At 45.0% G+C, this 16,422-nt stretch overlaps 1 protein-coding gene across 6 annotated transcripts in view; it reads left to right on the plus strand.

Moving 5' to 3' along the window:
- The window catches only part of Tnfaip8 (tumor necrosis factor, alpha-induced protein 8), a 114,628-nt gene that overhangs the window by 64,225 nt on the left and 33,981 nt on the right, over positions 1-16,422 (plus strand). The window contains exon 1 of one of the 6 annotated variants that reach the window (XM_005376545.2): positions 13,078-13,201. The exons of the other annotated variants lie outside the window; for them this stretch is intronic. Within the exon in view, the coding sequence (XP_005376602.2) occupies positions 13,174-13,201 (28 nt within the window). The 5' untranslated portion in view covers positions 13,078-13,173. Of the gene's footprint in view, positions 1-13,077; positions 13,202-16,422 lie in introns of those variants that run through there. 6 annotated transcript variants of the gene reach the window in all.

The raw sequence follows: 16,422 nt of genomic DNA on the forward strand, positions 1-16,422 counted from the left end.
AAGTCTTCCTTGAAGCCCCTCCTCCAGGTCTCCTTTAGGTTCTTCTCCTGTGAGCTTGTGTGACACCCCTTGCTCTTCTGCCCTGTACCTACCATGCTGTGGTCTAATTGGCGCGTCCTTTGTATCTGTCCCACCTGACCCCTAACTGGCTCTGAGGAGAAGTACCAAAACTGTTGTCTCTACGCCATTTACCTTGTAACTACACGGTGCAGTTACAGGTGTAGTGAACAAAGTAGGTTCATATCCATGTTATATATTAGGGCTGGGGATTTAGCTCAGCGGCAAAAGCGCCTGCCTGGCAAGCGCAAGGTCGTGAGTTCGGTTCCCGGTACCGGAGAAAAACCAAAAAAAAAAAAAAAACCAGTAATCTACTTCATTAAAATAGCTCTGTTTTTCATTAACACTCATAAAAGTATACTCTGTAGTTCTTTAAAAGATCCTGTGCCCGTCACTGCGAGAGCAATGTGTCCTTAGTGACCTCCACAACCTTACTTACCCTTAAATCCCTTGGATATCCATTTATGAGCAGTAGAGGGGGCTGACAGCTGTCAATAAAAACTGGTGAAGACAGCTGTCAGGAAACCCTGGCTGTTCATAGTCAGTCGCTGAATTCCCAGGCAGTAACTCTCTACATGCTTCTGTTGATGGAGTGATGGCTGCCTATTGATAAAAACCTTGGAATGGGTCATCTTAAAGTGTCCTGACCACCACCAAAGTGGGAACCACATTGTTGGGAGACTGTGCAAGTGGGAGGTACAGAACTGGTATTGTTATAGAGGAAGAACTTGAATGTCTGATTAACGACTGCAGGGAAACAGGCGAAGGTTTAGAGGAACTGATGCAGAGCTGTTTATATGTACAATAAATTGTGTAGGTAGTCCTGAACTTTCTGGGCCATTTAAGGAATGCTCAAGGTAATGTTAACTATATATAAGTCACTTATGGATCTTAGAACCGCTCTGAGAACAGGACAGCAGTGTATTAAGGGAGTTCCACTAGTTCTGTAAATTGGTGTATTGGAACATTTATTCTGGAGCACTCAGAATTCAAAAACAGTGTGAGGTCCTGGTCAGTTGTATCTTCTTGTCCCTTGAAATTGAGTAGAAATTGTTGACTGAGTACAGAGACAACTTTCTTAGGCAGGTGTAGTGAACAAAGTAGGTTCGTATCCATGTTATAGAACAGTAATCTACTTCATTAAAGTAGTTCTGTTCTTCATTAACTTCCATAAAAGTATATTCTATAGTTCTTTAAAGGATCCTCTGTGGGGCTAGGGATTTAGCTCAGTGGCACAGCGCCTGCCTGGCAAGCGCGACATCGTGAGTTTCATTCCTGGTACTGGAAAAAAACCCAAAAACAACAACAACAACAAAAAGGATCGTCTGTGTAATCTGTTCTAGAAATACTTTTGCTGAAGCCTGGGAGCAGCACAAGGCCCCACCTTGACGGAGAGAGCTCTGGTTATATGGAAACTGAACTGGGACAGACCCGAAACTCGCCCCCGTTCCTCGTCATGCTCAGACTTCAGTTGGGCTCCAGTGTGTGAAGTGGAACTTTTCGCATCCCTGTGGCCCCCTCTGTCGCTTCTCCAGACTCACCCTTTCTGTTAATCCCTGTCTCCCTCCTCGCCCTAGTCAGCCAGCCCAGAGCTCCGAGCCAGCTTGGCCGTGGCCATCTGTACTGCCGTGTCTCCCTTTTCTGAGGGACCTGGCAGGTTTGCTTCACAGGGTGATAATTTGTGTCTGGCCCAAAGAGTGGTCAAAAGACGCAGTTTCTAGTCTCAGCTCTAGGGCCCTTGGCATTGGTGAGGCGCTATGCTGCTCATCAGAAGCAAGTGCTGTCCTAATAGGATGGCTATGTGGGTCAGCAACCAAGAATGCAGAAGCATTTCATGGGCTGAAAGGCACCGTGTGTGGAGGTGTGTGAAGAGAGATAGGTGCTTTATGCCTAGCATATAGTAGGTGTTTGATAAGTTATACTTACTGCTGCTGATGGCTACTGACAGAGCCTAATATAAGCACATAAATTGTTTGTTAAAAGCTGGGTTCATGATTCAGAATTTGAGGCTATGACCACATGGTGCTTTTCCCTTTGATTCAAGTAATGAGATAGTGGGCCAGGGCTGTAGCTCAGCAGCACAAGTAAACCTGCCCGGCAAGTTCAAGGTCCTGAGTTTGATTCCCAGTACTAAGAAAAAAAGTAACAAGATCTTCCAGACAACCTAGGTACTATCATTCTTAAAAATAATTTTTAAGAATTTTAATTGATGTATTTATATGTATTTATGGGATACAGTGTGATAAGTAGATACATTTATATAATGTGTAGTGGTCAAATCTGAATAACTATCACTTATGGTTCTTTAATCATTTATCATTTCTTTATGTTGGAAAGCCTTGAGCTCCTTTTTTCTAGTTCTTCAGTAAATGTATAGTAATTGTAAACTGTGGTCATCTGACTGCTGTAGAACACTAGAATGTATTCCTTCCATCTGACTGTATTTTGGTACCCACTGTCCATCCTTCCTGTATCCCCATCCCTCTTCCTTGCTAGCCTCTGATGACCACTCTTCTAGTCTCTACTCCTGTGAATTCAGCTTTTTAAAGGTGCTACCTTTTCACATTCACAGGCTGACTTCATCTATTAAGAAAACAGCTGACAAAACTAATCACACAGTGTCCAATGATGAATCCCAAATTGGCTTTAGAAAACACAGCATGTCGTAAACAAAAACAGATTCTTAAAAGGCAACTTGCTCCTAGGAGACTTGCTTAGTAGAATGTTTATTACTTGGGAGAACTTTGCGTCTTAAGTAAAGAGGTGTCTGAAATTTCCATCTGGGATTTATTAGTATATATATTTAAGTGGCCTGGTGCCGGAAGTTAGTTCTTAATTTAAAGGAAACAGAGTTTCCATTCTGAGGTTAGTGAGGTCACTGCTGTTTTCAAGTGGGCAGCTACTGCCTGTGTCTTGCTGGCCTTGGAAGTGCAATCATGGAACTTTGTTCAGTCTGCCTTATTAATGGTCTCTAGGACCACTGCAGTGCATTAGATAGGTGGCTAGTAGGGTTGCCTCTAGCAAGATAGGTGCAGTCCATGAGTTGTGAGGTCTAGAGTCCGGTGGGCATCTGCTGGGGAGCTTTGTATCTGCCGGGCACTCCCAGTGTAGGGGGTGTTGGAGGGAGTGTGTCCATTCTGTGACTGCTGTAAAACAGAAGGTTTGCAGCTGTCAGGATTATTTTCTTCTTGGCTTCTTTTCTGACAGATTTTTTGGGGGGCACTTGTTAGATTTACAGATGCTTGCAGATTACTAGCCGCAGTTCCCCAATGCAGTGCAAATGTTACTGTCTTATTTTCCTTCTTTGAAGATAGCAATGTACTTTTGGAGTAAAGGGAAATTAAATTTATTCTTACAGTTGTCGTAATTCAGTATCTTGAAATGATTATTTTATTTGTTATATGATGCCTTCAAAGTATCCAACATGTGCTGTATTTTGTAGGAAGAGAAGAAACAAACATAGGTATAATAATCTTGTACTTTAAATAGCTTAGCTTAGCAGTCTGCCTCTTAACATAACGGACCCCTGCATCAAGGACAATAGAGAGTTAAGGGTAGTAGTTCCCTGGAGCCTTCAGTAGGCTTCAAAAAGGAGATGGGGCCCGAGAGCCTCTGCTGTCACGTTGCGGAGACATCAGATTGGTCCTGGCCGCCCTTGGTGTGGTGGCACAGGGTATCATGATTCATCCTTAGGTTCCTTGGAAGCCGCTTCCAGTTAATGAAAACGAGTGTCAGAAGTCTCTATCAGTGACACCACTCACTCTGTGAGTGTGTGGGTGTGGACTTACGGATCTGTCCCTCATTACCTCTTCCTGCTTCTTGCACTCCTGCTGTTCATTTTTAGAGAGGAAGGCTGGTGCGTCAGCTGGTGTCCTGGGAATGGTCTTGCCTGTAGCTCGTCCTATCTGTGCTGTCTTCATAGGTGCAGGGCCTGTGGCAGCCTGTAGTTGGGACAGCTATGGATAATTATATTCTGGCCTTGGTGGACATCTAAATTGTCAACCCATGGTCTTAAGAGAAACCAGCTTTAAAGTCTTAGACAAGGCCAACTAGAGATGATGACCTGACTGACTGATACATGAGTGGAGGGGAAATGGGCTATTCAGGCAATATTCTGATTGTGGGACTTAGTGAGATTAGAAATAAGGGGAGATAGAACAGTGTAAGGGGATGGTAACCATAAGGCTTCCAGTCAACCTTGCCTATGTGAGAGGAAACTTAGTGTTCCTTATAAACAAGACCAACATGCTCTGTTCGAGGTGACATCGGATGTCTATCTGTGCCATCAGAGCTAAGGGTGACCCTTGGCACTGGAGCCTCAGGAGCCGTCCAGGCAGGCAAGTCCCAAAGTGGGAATGGTGGGCTGGAGCAGAGGTGCCCACACATCCAGCTCATGGTCCCCTTTGTCTCTTAGTGTTTTCTTCCTGCCATTTATAGGACAGAAGAAATCAAGTGTGTAGGTCCAAACACCTGCATTAAATACAAAACAAATTTGTGATCCTGGGAAATAATAACACATAAATTGAAAGAGAAAACAGCTTTATTTGTTATTTGTTAGTAGAGTATGTGTGTTTGTTGGGCCCCACATGTATGCATCAGAGTCTAACCAGGAGGCAGACTACACAGGTATTTGAAGAAGAAAGTTTCAAACAAAGGAATACTAACATTATGGATGAGGAAACTTTTAAGAAATAGTAAAAAGGAAATAGTATTTTGTGAATCTCATCTTCTTTGAAATGCTTCAGCATAAGGCCTTTGAGGGGTAGGGATTAGAAGATGAACAAGAATTTAAAGGAATGTTAAACACTGCTATAGTTCCTCAAAAAATTAAAAATAGAATCACGTGTAATCTAGCGGTTCCACTTCTGGGCTTATAGCCAAAGTAATTGAAAGGGTCTCAAAGAGATATTTCTGTACCCACATTCATGGCACCGTTCTTCACAATGGCCAACAACTGGAAGCACCCAACGTCCACCTGTGAGTGGATGGATAAAAAAGTGATGTACAAAAAATATAAATATTGTGTAATTCCATTTATATGAGTTGCCTATAGTAGTCAGATTCTTAGAGACAGAAAGGAGCTCATTAAAAAGTTTTTGCAAAAGGAAAAATTTCTGTGGGTAGATGGTGGCAATAGCTGGACAAACTGTGAATGTGCTTAATGCAACCACAGTAGTTAAGACAGTAAATTTTATGTGTATATTTTGCCCCAATTTAAAAAAAAATAATTAAAAAGAAAATAAGTATTCAGAAAAGGAATATGAACTATAAAGGGGACTGGCCCATAGTAGTGAGGAGAACGCTGAAGCATAAGGGAAGAGTGTACATAAGGAGCACCATCCCCTGCCCAAGTGCCTCTCTACTCCAGACTTTGGTGGACTTTGGTGGCTGCCCATGGCTCCCCGGTGACAGAGAAGTCATGTGGCGTTGTGCTGGCAGAACTGGCTTGAAATCCAGCCTCTATGATGCTGAGCAAAGCTTCTTACGGGGAGGTTTTGCGCCGGAGGCATTGTGCCACAAACCATTGGAGAGGGGCCCCGGCAGAAGCTGCTCAAGGTGGATGGTGCTGCCCACTGTGTGCTGGGGGAAGCCAGGTGCTAAAGGAACAACTGTGGGCTGGGCCTGGGTGCTGGAGAAACCAGGGGAGCTAGTGGGAGCACACACAAAGTGTCCGAAGCAGGAGGAAACATCTTGCTGTAAAATCTCTGCAGTACCTTCCACAGATGAAACTGGCAAAATAAAGGGTGTGCAGATCTCTTTCACATGTGCTTACAGCAGGTGATCAAGGGGGGAATTTGTAATGGGAAGCAATAGATTGATCACTGGCCACCTTACAGTTTCTCAAACCTTGAAGTCAGGGTGGATCCTGATACCCTAATTTTCTGTTCCACCTGCTTATTGTCACAACAGCCTACCTTTGGAAAGAAATTTCATCATCCCAAGAGAAACAGTACAATCTAATATTAAACTGTGAACTAGCTTGGGCAAATAGCTCATGCAGTGTCTTAGAGATGTTTTGTTTGTCTCCAGTATTTTAAATAGGCTGCGAAATTCCCCTTTGTGAATTCTGATAGGATCTGAGAGCTAAAATCACAAGTCTTTCAGCAACTCTAACCACATCACTGTAACTTAGGAGACTCTCAGTTTGATTAAAAGTGTAGAAGTGTCCGTGTAAAGTAAAAATCATGTGGAGTCAAGTTGTTTTTGAACACCTCTTGGTAATTTCTTATATTGGAGGCTGACCTCAGCCTCCCAGTAAGTGTAATCCTTATGGTACAGTGATTCCTCTAGCACTAGTGATTCCTCTAGCACAGGCCCAACCTGTGACAACAGGTTGCTTTTCTTTGGAGGCAGATGATATAATTGGCTTGTCTTTAGAGAGATTTTTCTGTATGAAGATACATAGCTCAAAATAGCTAGAAGACAAGATTTTCAGTGTTTTTATCATAAATGGTCAGTGCTTGAGATTTCGGATGGCCAAAATGTCCTCAGTGTGCAATGTATAAATGTACTAAACATCACACTGTATCCGGTAAAGATGGACAGTTATGTTCTGTCAAGTAAGAAGAAGATATGTTTTTGGATGGAGCAATTTGGTTTATTTAGTTGGCCCTTACTGCCCCTATGAAGTTGTGGCTCCCTCCCCTCAGCTTTCTTTCCATTTCTTACAGTTTCAAATTGAGAATGTTAAGGGTTTTTAGGTTTTATTGGTTTCTACTAGGAAACTTATGGCTTTAATATCACCTTTGTTAGGTAGACAGACTCTGCTCAGGTTAAGCTTCTCAGAAAATATGTTCATTTGACAATGTGTACAGTTTTGTGAATCATAACTGATACATGTCTGCAGTTCCTCTTCAAGGATAGTGTGAATAAACTCAAATTTCGTAGCCCGACCTGCTCAAGTGGAAAAGCTTCTGTCTGCGCCTTGGTGCTGCCTGCAGAGATAGCTTCCCGTTGTTCTGAAACCCTGTTTGGATAAGTTCTGCTTCAGTTCCCATTTTCACCACCTGCTGAATTTGTCACTGAGCATTAGCCCTGGTCACCAACACCAGACAGGCCCAGCCCAGTCCCTAGCTTCCCTGGCAGCCTTTTCTGTCCCTTGAACAGTGACCCTGTGGCATGTTCTGCCCATGACAGAAACTTAACTTAAAAATCAAACTGTGGTAACTGCAGGTGGGTGGCCTTGTACTTCCAAACACTTCTCAGATCGAGGAACACTACTTTTAGTTTTCTTTGTAGATTTCAAATTTTGTTCAGAAACCTGAATGAAGCTCCTCATTGCTCAGATAACTCAATTGTGGTGGCATTATCCCCACTCCCCGCCCCAGTGAATGTGCTAGAGAGAGAAGGTAGTCACTGGCCATCCCAGGTAAGCGTTCACTTCTGAGTGCTTCACAGTGATCAGGAGCAGATGCGTGGCCAGTACTGGAAAGTGCGTAACTGTCTCACATTGCATGTAGCTGTGACCAGCCTGCCAGCGTACAGGGTCTCTAAAAAGGATGCTGAAAAAGAAAACTCAGTTTTAAAACCCATGTTTATTTCATCACAAAACTATTTCCTTACCAGAAAGAGTGAAAGGCAGTGATTAGAGTGGAAATAATTTGACAGTCACTGCACTTAAAACTTGAATTTCAGGTCAGTATAGAGGGGCACGTTCCAACAATCAGAGAGGAGATGGGGCTGTCCCATATGGGAAGGTGTATCTGCCAGCAGAGGTGGCCAAGGGGATCTGGATGTCTGTGTGCTGCCAGCCACAGGTCTAGGAGACTGCTTCGTTAGCTAGGTAGAGGATTAGAGTAGATGACCGCTCACATTGTTCTAGGCCTGAGCCTGTGCTAGGACTGATTACCAATCACTTCTGTGAAGGAAACAGCGGTGCATTGCTGAGATGGGACACCATTCCATACTGCCCAGCCCAGTTCTGCTTCCCTTGTGTCTGTGGAGTCTTTTCTGCAGCCCCTCCGGTCCCGTCCCCATGGTGACCTCATTAACCCAGCTGGGAATAGTAAGGAATTTTAGCTCTTTTATTTCCACCTTCTGTCACTTCACCACGCCTAGCTATCTGTAGGATCAGCATTAGGGCTTCCAAACAGACATTCCTAAACAACCTAAAGCAGTTTGGATTTACTCATAAAAATCTGTGCAGCAATAAGGAGAGGCACTTCATAGTCTTCTGTTCTCTCTCAAACTCTTGGCGCCTTTCATCACTGTAGCTGTCCTGTTAGGTAAATGTCATCATCCTTATTTTTAAAATGTGCAAATAGAAGTGCCAGGAGGTTTAAAGACTTGCTCATTTTTGGAGGAAAAAAGAGAAAATTGCTTAAGAGAAAGCCCTTCTGTTGAAAGGAGGCGCAGCACCCCTGGCTCTGTGCATCATGCTGTCAGTTACAGGCCCCATCTCCCAAGGTGACCTGGTATTTCTCCCTGTTCTAGTAGCTTCCTATCCCGAGATGCTTAGTTAGGATCCTGACTGAATGTTTCTTTTTTTAAAAAAATTTATTTATTAAAGGTTTAATCTAAAATGTGATTATTTAACATTTAGTTTACTTAAACCACTGAATATCAACTATGGAGTGACGTTAGTTTGAGGATGTCATCTAGATGCTTGAACACTGTGCTGGAGCTGTAACCAGCCTTAAACGCTTGGATAACCTCCCAACAGAGCAGTGTGTGAACTGTTTATCTGTAAAATAAAGGACTTGGCTTTCAAACGAGTAGTTTAATAGAGTGAAGAAGTTGGTATATAGAAGACAGGAGACCTAGCCTGTGTCCATTGTGATCCAAAGAATGTTTTATTTAGTTTGGTAACCTTGAGCCAGTCATGTAACGTCTTCTGTCTAAATTACGTATCTTTGAAATGGGTATGATTACCACAGTCTGCATAAAACCTACGTAAATGCAAGACATTATTGGTAAATATTATAAAAGGACTGTGGGTCATAAATTCTTTAGTTAATATTTTCACAACTGTATTTATGTGTGTATGTATGTGTGTGTTTAGTCATCCACAAAGAGCTTTTACACAATGAAGATTTCTTAGAGGAGAAATAAAAAGACAGTAAAATCCTAGGAAGCACATGCGTCCCAGATGCGTTGCTGTCTCCCGTGTGCTCACTGCACATGTCAGCACTTTCTCCTTCCACTCATAACTGTCCGTTTACATCCGGAGCACTGGTGAGCATATAAAGTTCACTGAAAGTGTCCTGAGGACTCTGAGGAGTTCATCTGTGGCTGCAAACTCCTGGTTCTGGGGAGCAGTAGCTTTCCCCTCCACTCTCTGTGTCCCTCCTTGGTTGTCATCCTCATTTCAGGGAATTGTGCCCTGACCCAACCTCACACTCCACAGGGCACCCCAGGACTGAGCAGCGTGTACACCTCGGCTATTTGAGGCATAGCCCTTGGCCTCTCAAGAAGGTGCTGAGGTGATCTCCGTTGTCCTTTTAGCACCCTCTTCTCCATTCCTGCTAAATAAAGTATTCTCAAGGCAAGGAGTGAAGGTCGCTGGGTCAGGAGGGGTTGTACAGACTCATTTGGGCCTGCCTCTGCTATGGTTAAATATACTGTGGAAGTATCTGAAGTGGACAGGGAGCATGCAAATCCTGCAGCCCCACCTGGGTGAGACCAAGAACACAGACCTTTCCTACATATGTGGAGAGAGAAGAAAACCACTACAGAAGTCTTTGAAAACATAAATAATAGAAGAAAAATTGAAGAAAGCCTCAAAGTTGAACAGAAAGCCACTTTTTATACTAAGTAAACAATTTTTGTAACCTAAAATTTGGAGTATGATTTAGCCTCATGCCAGCGAAGTAGAAATAAAAACATTCATGAAATTTCCTGAGGTTCTTATGCACTAGGAGTTATACATGCAGAGCTATTTTCCAGAAATGTTAGTATTTTTGCAGAGGACTTAGAACATCCTTGATTTGAGCAGAGAGTGTGATACTCCAGAATGATGGCCCCTACTTCTGCTTGTCCTGCTTTTGTCCTCACTTGTGTCTCAGAACTGGCTGAGCCCCTTTTCTTCACACATATCTTGGCTGCTGGCAGCAGAAAGTCCAAAAGCCCAGATATTTTTCTTTTGTAAAACAGATTTATTAAAGAGCAATTTAGGAGGAGATTCTTTTCCCACTTGCTCTGTGATAAATTCAGTGGAGTTGGTGTTAATAAGCCTTTCTTAAAACAGGTGACTTGTAAGGTTGAGTTCATTTGATCTGTGGTCAAAATTATACCGGGAAGCGCCAAGCAAGCATGATGTATACACATAAACATGTATATATATGGTTTCAATATCAGATTAATTTGTTATTAAATGAGAAGTGGCTCTCCACTCCCAGGGTATTGGGGATTGAACTCAGGACCTTTGCCCTGAGCTACATTGCCTGTCTCTGCCTGCCTTCTTTATTTATTTATTTGAGAGTGGGTCGCAGTAAGTCTCTTAAGTTGCCCAGGCTGGTCTTAAACTTTTGATTCTTGTCTCAATATTTCAGAGCTGTTAACTTAGTTGCTATATCAGGTGTTTTATAATAAATATTGATGTGACTTCTAGGCATATTGCCAAGTTAGGGATATTGGAGTGGTTTTTGCTTTGTTTTGTTTTTTGGTACCAAGAATGGAACTCAGGACTTTGCACTTGCCAGGCAGGCACTTATGCCACTGAGCTATAGCCTGGCCCTAGAGTGTTTCTTAAACATTCAAGAATGAACAGGTCTCTCATCTACAGGAGGTTAAGGAATCATTTTGGTGTACTGGGTTATTTGCTGGGACTAAAGATTAAGTCCCTTTTTATCTCAGAAGACCAGGGGAACCCTAGACAGTTAGCTGTCTTTTGTCACCATTTTGCAAGTTAGGACTATGGAGCAGTGAGTTACTCAGAGCAGACAGCTTTGAGGTCGTACAGGCAACTGAGGAGGATTTATCATACACAATCTTTTAAAATAAGCTGAGCTTTCGTTGTTCTTAAACTAGATCAAGACACTTCCCCAAGGTGACTGCTTGATTGTATTTAAATGTAAAATAAAATTCTCTCAAGGTTTCCTGAGGATCATGGTGAATGTGCAAAGATCAGCTAAGCTGTTAACATGATTCTAAATTGAATTACAAGACTACCTTGGTGGTGCTTGATCAGCAGTTGTTCTCCTTGGCTGGGCTGAGCTGGGCCAAAGCCTTTTTGTGAACCAGTGTAAAAACAAGCAAGACTTTAAGGACATGTACTTTAACATACCTTATGTGGTTTGTGAGCAATTGGACTTGCAAAAGGACATTTAATAAATGCTTCTTATAGGAACACTTTCTGAAAGAAGATAGTGAAAATAATTCTGTTTGGGGCAGATTGGGCATGGCATTTTGAATGTATGGATTTACATAATCATCACTATCACCTTGAAGAAGTATTGCTTTACCCTAGTTACAAATCAGCGACAGCTCTTATTTGTGTAGCACATAACCCCGATGAGACCGCTCGGATCCTCAGTAGATGTCTGTGGGTATGTGGGCCTGGCGGGAAAGGCAAGGACAGGTGGTGGAGCCAGACAAAGGGACTGTAGGACTCCTCGCGTGGGACAGGGAAGGCTGCAAGTGACTGTGACAGAGAGTCTGTGCTTTAGAGTAGGGCTAGATAGCTGCATGCCAGAGACCAGAGTTAGCTGGCTACTGGGAGGTACACTGTCCCTCCTCGGGGAGCAAGGTCAGTTTCCGGGAGGCTCCACGGCACGTATGTTTTCCATGTGTTTTTCCTCTGTCACTCTCTCCATTGAGAGGCCATACTGTCTTCTCTTCCTCTTGCCCTTTCATTGACATGGAGATAAAAATTCTTAGGGCCTTAGGTATGTTAGAATCACTCAGCAGTAGAAAGTGGTTTAATATCTAGTCCTTATACTGTTATTTATAATCACCACTGCTGTTTGTGAACAGCATAAGCACTCTTGTGTTTAAACCTAATGCTCAGGAATATCTTTTACAAAAATTTAATAAGATGCAATAGTAATAGTCTATTTAGTTCTTAAGGTTTTCATATCTTTTTGTTTATATATATGAGACATAAGCCTGTAAAGTAAATAATACTACTTTCATCCTTATTTTATAGTTGAAGAAATGGAGGCCCGAGGTTAAATAATTTGTTTATAAGGTCATACAAATATTAAATAGCAGGATGAAACATAAATTCAAGCTTCCTACATGCAAGTCTTTTATATATTGTTTTTACCAAATGCACCTTAGTTCCTTTTTCTGTCCTCCTCCCCCATATAAAACGAGGAAAACAGCCAGAAAATAAATTTAAATTTATTAAAGATGCAACTTTTCTCACAGTTTCCAAATAGATCTTTCAGATACACTGTTAGAGACCTTTTGCCTGAGGTTGGTGATAACACAGCTCTCTGTTAAATACCTCAGTAAGACAGGTGCGCTGGTGCACCTGCTTTCTGCACTTTCGGGAACGGAAAGCCAGATTCTCAGCCCGTTAGGAGCACGTGGGCTGATGCTGGGCAGAACCGGCCTCTGTTCTCCAGGCTCCAGGCCTCTATGACCCCTCAGCGTTCTCTGCAAGGCCAGACGCAGCGCGTGTGCATACCTGGCTACGTTTGGAGAAGGTGGTTGCAGTGGGGGACCCAGAAAGATTCGGGGCTTGGGTGCTCTCACGGTGCAGAGACACCCGGTTTCTTGTGCAGCCCTTGCTCGGGACTTGTGAGGCGGTATCTGGTAAAGGTTCTCCCAGCCATGTGAGGGATGTACTTTACTTTCCTCCAGAAACCGAAAAACATTATTGCTTTACAGTTCATAATTTTAAGCATATAAAACCCCAAGACAAGAAAAGTGAAACATTGGAATACTCTGACCTTAGAGGATAACAGTGCGTGCATTCGTGTCCATTCGTTACTCATGCAAAGCCGAGGTTCCCAGGCGAGCGGTCCCTCGTTACACACCTGGGCCTCGGCGGGTCACCCCTCGCCCCCTCTCGCCGCCCCGCCCCATCCCGTCCCCGCCCTGCCCCGTCCCGCCCCTCCCTTCCTGGGCGGAGGCTGCGCTGAGCTGCGCTCAGGCTCCTACAGACTCCCTGTTCCTGCCCCAGACCCGGGCGCCGGCGGTTGCATCTGCGGTGTTCGGGTCGGCGTAGCCATGCGCTGCGACGAGGAGACCAGGGAAGGTAAGAGCTGGGCTTTTCTCCGGCCGCCCAGCCCCGCGGAGCCGAGGGAGACCCGATTGGGCGCAAATGGGGTGTTAAGGAGCGCGGCTCCCGGATACCTTGTAGCGCTCCCCGATACTTTGTGGCTCTCCCCCACACTCTGCGCAGTCCCGGGTGGGTACTCTGTGCCTCTCCCCGGTGGACGCTCTGTGCCGTCCGGGTGGATACTCTGGCTCTCCCCTGTGGACGCTCTGTGCCGTCCCGTTGGATGCTCTGTGCCGTCCCGTTGGATTCTCTGTGCTGTCCCGGGTGGTCATTCTGCGGCTGTCAGTGCCCGGCCGCCGTGCGGAGCCCGCACAAAGAAGCCCTCGGCCTCTACCCGAGCACACCCAGGTCATGAGCCTGCCCCGCCGGCCAGCCGCAGCCCAGGCTCCCGAAAGGGGGCTCAGACCTAAGTTTCCGGCTGGAAGGGGAAGCCGAGCGAGCGCAGGGAGCGAGAGGTCTTTATCTGGGAAGGCGGCTGGTGTGCTTCCTCTCGCGGATGACTGGTGTTCGGAGTCAATTCCTGCGGGGAGCGGAGGTCGCAGGGCCCTGTGCGGCTGGAAACCGCGGGAGTCTGTTTCCCGCCCGGCAGAGGCGGAGAGCTTCGCTCAGAAGGAGAAGGGACGGGGCTGGACGCGCTCCAACCAAAACACAGTCACGCGCTGGCCTTAGCTGGGGAGTTTGTGTGCGAGCGTTTGCGAGCCGGGATCCCCAAACCGTGCGTGTACAGAAGTCCTCTGTAAGTCTGAGTGGGTGGGGAGAATTAGCGGGAGACGTGTAGATGGCGAAGTTACCCTGTCACAGCAACCCCGGCCTCCGAGAGAGCAGGAAGGGCCATCGTCTCTCCACTGTGGACCTCTGTGAAGGAGAACCCTTAAACTCGGCCCTGCCCTTTCATAACGTCGCCGCTGTGGACTGGCGTTTGCCTTATTGTGCCATGTGAAGGAAAGAGCCGGTTTTGTTCTGTTTTAAAGACTTACTAAGTAGAGGTGAGTGAAAAGTGACAGCCAGAACATTATTCCTGAGCTCGCTGCGGACGGGGGATTTCCTTTCAGGGGCCTCTGTTCTCTTGGAACAGGGTGCCAGTGGATACTTCCCTTTTTATGTCTTTTCCATCATAACATCAACTTCTTCAAAGTTACAAGTTGTCGAAGGCAAATAGGAACTGGGCTGTGAGACCCGCTGGTGAAGTTTTGTGTGAGTTAAGTAGCACTAAAGTGGGCGTTTGCGTCCAGGCATGTTTTCCTCTCCAAGGAAAGAAGCAGTGGGAGGAAAGAACAGCGGTGTCCTGAACAATCTGTTAGACCTTCTGCTATGACGTCCCCGACCTCACCTCTGCTGCACTGTGTGTTGTAGGCTTGGAAGCAGCCTGCTCCAGAACCAGTGTACTGGTTGCTCGCGCCTCTTCCTCCCTTCCCCCTGCGTGTGCAGTCCACCTGATGCAAACTGTCTGCCTGCCTGCCTTTTGAAGAAAGCCCACAATGTTTGCTCTAAAATAATGAGGGGATAGAATTTTAAATTGATAGCATTTAGGATAAAATTTTTGAATACAAGTCTTGAGGGAAATAATCGTTTTGTTGATCAGATGGAAACATTGTAAGTGCTGCCAGGAAATAATTGCTATGGTGTGTGTGTGTGTGTGTGTGTGTGTGTGAGTGTGAGAGAGAGAGAGAGAGAGAGAGAGGGACACACGCATGTTGTGGGCACTTCCTACAAGGCTGGTTGCTGATTGCTGTATAGAACACTTCCTTTGCCGATCACCACTCAGATATCTAAGGAGCCATGCTGTACAAATATCTCAGTCATGTCACTTATCTATCTGTACTGATCCTTATCCCCCATAATTCCTTGGGTCCCTCCCCCCCACTGGCAGATTTATATATCCCATTCAGCGTGAGATCACCACTAGTTCATCACAGTGTCTACATTTGGAAAAAATAGTCTTCAGATGCTGCATGCCTGATTTATAGTCATGGGAGATACTTTTAAGTCATTATTCTGAGCTGTTGTAAAAACTGCTATACTTTCTTTGGGGGATAAATCTGGAAAAAAAAAATCAACACAGGCCAACACAGTTGTGTATGTGCATGAATGCAGAGCAAATGACTGGGGATATTGTTAAACCATCATAGCCGAGAATGTACTTGACTCTGGGCCAGGGTCAGCTTGTAGCCACCTCTAAAGAAATGATCTGAATTTGCCTGCTTTTTGTACTTAGATACTGTGATTGTACTTAAGTACTTAAATGGAGGAAAATAGGCATGCCCAGGGCTTGCCTTATTAAAAACTTGAATGAGTTTAAATGTCCAGACAAAAGATGACTAAGAAAAAAAAGAGAAATGAAGGAAGAAGCTCACTTCATTAAAAAGGGGAATGCCATTGAAATGTCATCAACCTCCAGTGGGCGGGAGCTTCCTGAGGAGATTGCTGATGGTCACATATTTGACATTTAGTTGCTTCCTGTTGAGTAGATTACTTAGTTATGAAGTAGTAAAGAGGAATAGTAGCTCATATCTGTAGGGCTGTTTTTCGACTGAAGCATCAAGAAATCCAAGACTCTTGCTCTGGTTATCAGTTTTGGTAGCAGAAACTGAGAACGCTATTGTCAAAAGGGGTCACTTTGTGATGACTTGGAAAAGAACAAAGACCGGTGGCTGAGCATGAGAGCGGCCCCTCCACTCACTGCTCACATCAGCCACTTCCGACCGCCACCTTGGCAGTTTTCTCACACCTCACAGCCCTGTCACAGAGAAAACGGCAGCCCCCAGACAGCTCCCTCAGCTTCCTGTTCCAGCCTGGCAGACTTACCGTCACCTACACCCGCCTCCTGGTGTCTGGAACAGGTGTCACCTACTATAAAATGCCATTCTTCAGCTTGGGGTCCTGGAAACAGCAGTCCCCAGGTCTTTCCTGCCGTTCCCCCTGCACTTACATGAGCCGAAGCTCTTCATTCTAAGATGCTGGCACTTGCTGGTCTTCCACTCTGCACCTGGCCCACTTTCCGGGCCAACTCCTTGGAGAGGCTTTTCTGAGCCCCCAGCCTACCCCACAATCCCAGTGGCCTTCTCAGAGCACCTGCTCCTTCCTGTCTGTCCACCAACCTGATTCACATCTCTTCTCTGCAGTTCCACACACCCTGGGAGGAAACACCATGTTGGGTTATTTCCCACTGTGTCTCTAGAACCTACAGCAAGAGATGC

Source organism: Chinchilla lanigera, unplaced genomic scaffold (assembly GCF_000276665.1).
Source record: "Chinchilla lanigera isolate Chin_1 unplaced genomic scaffold, ChiLan1.0 scaffold00007, whole genome shotgun sequence".
NCBI classification, from domain to species: domain Eukaryota; kingdom Metazoa; phylum Chordata; class Mammalia; order Rodentia; family Chinchillidae; genus Chinchilla; species Chinchilla lanigera.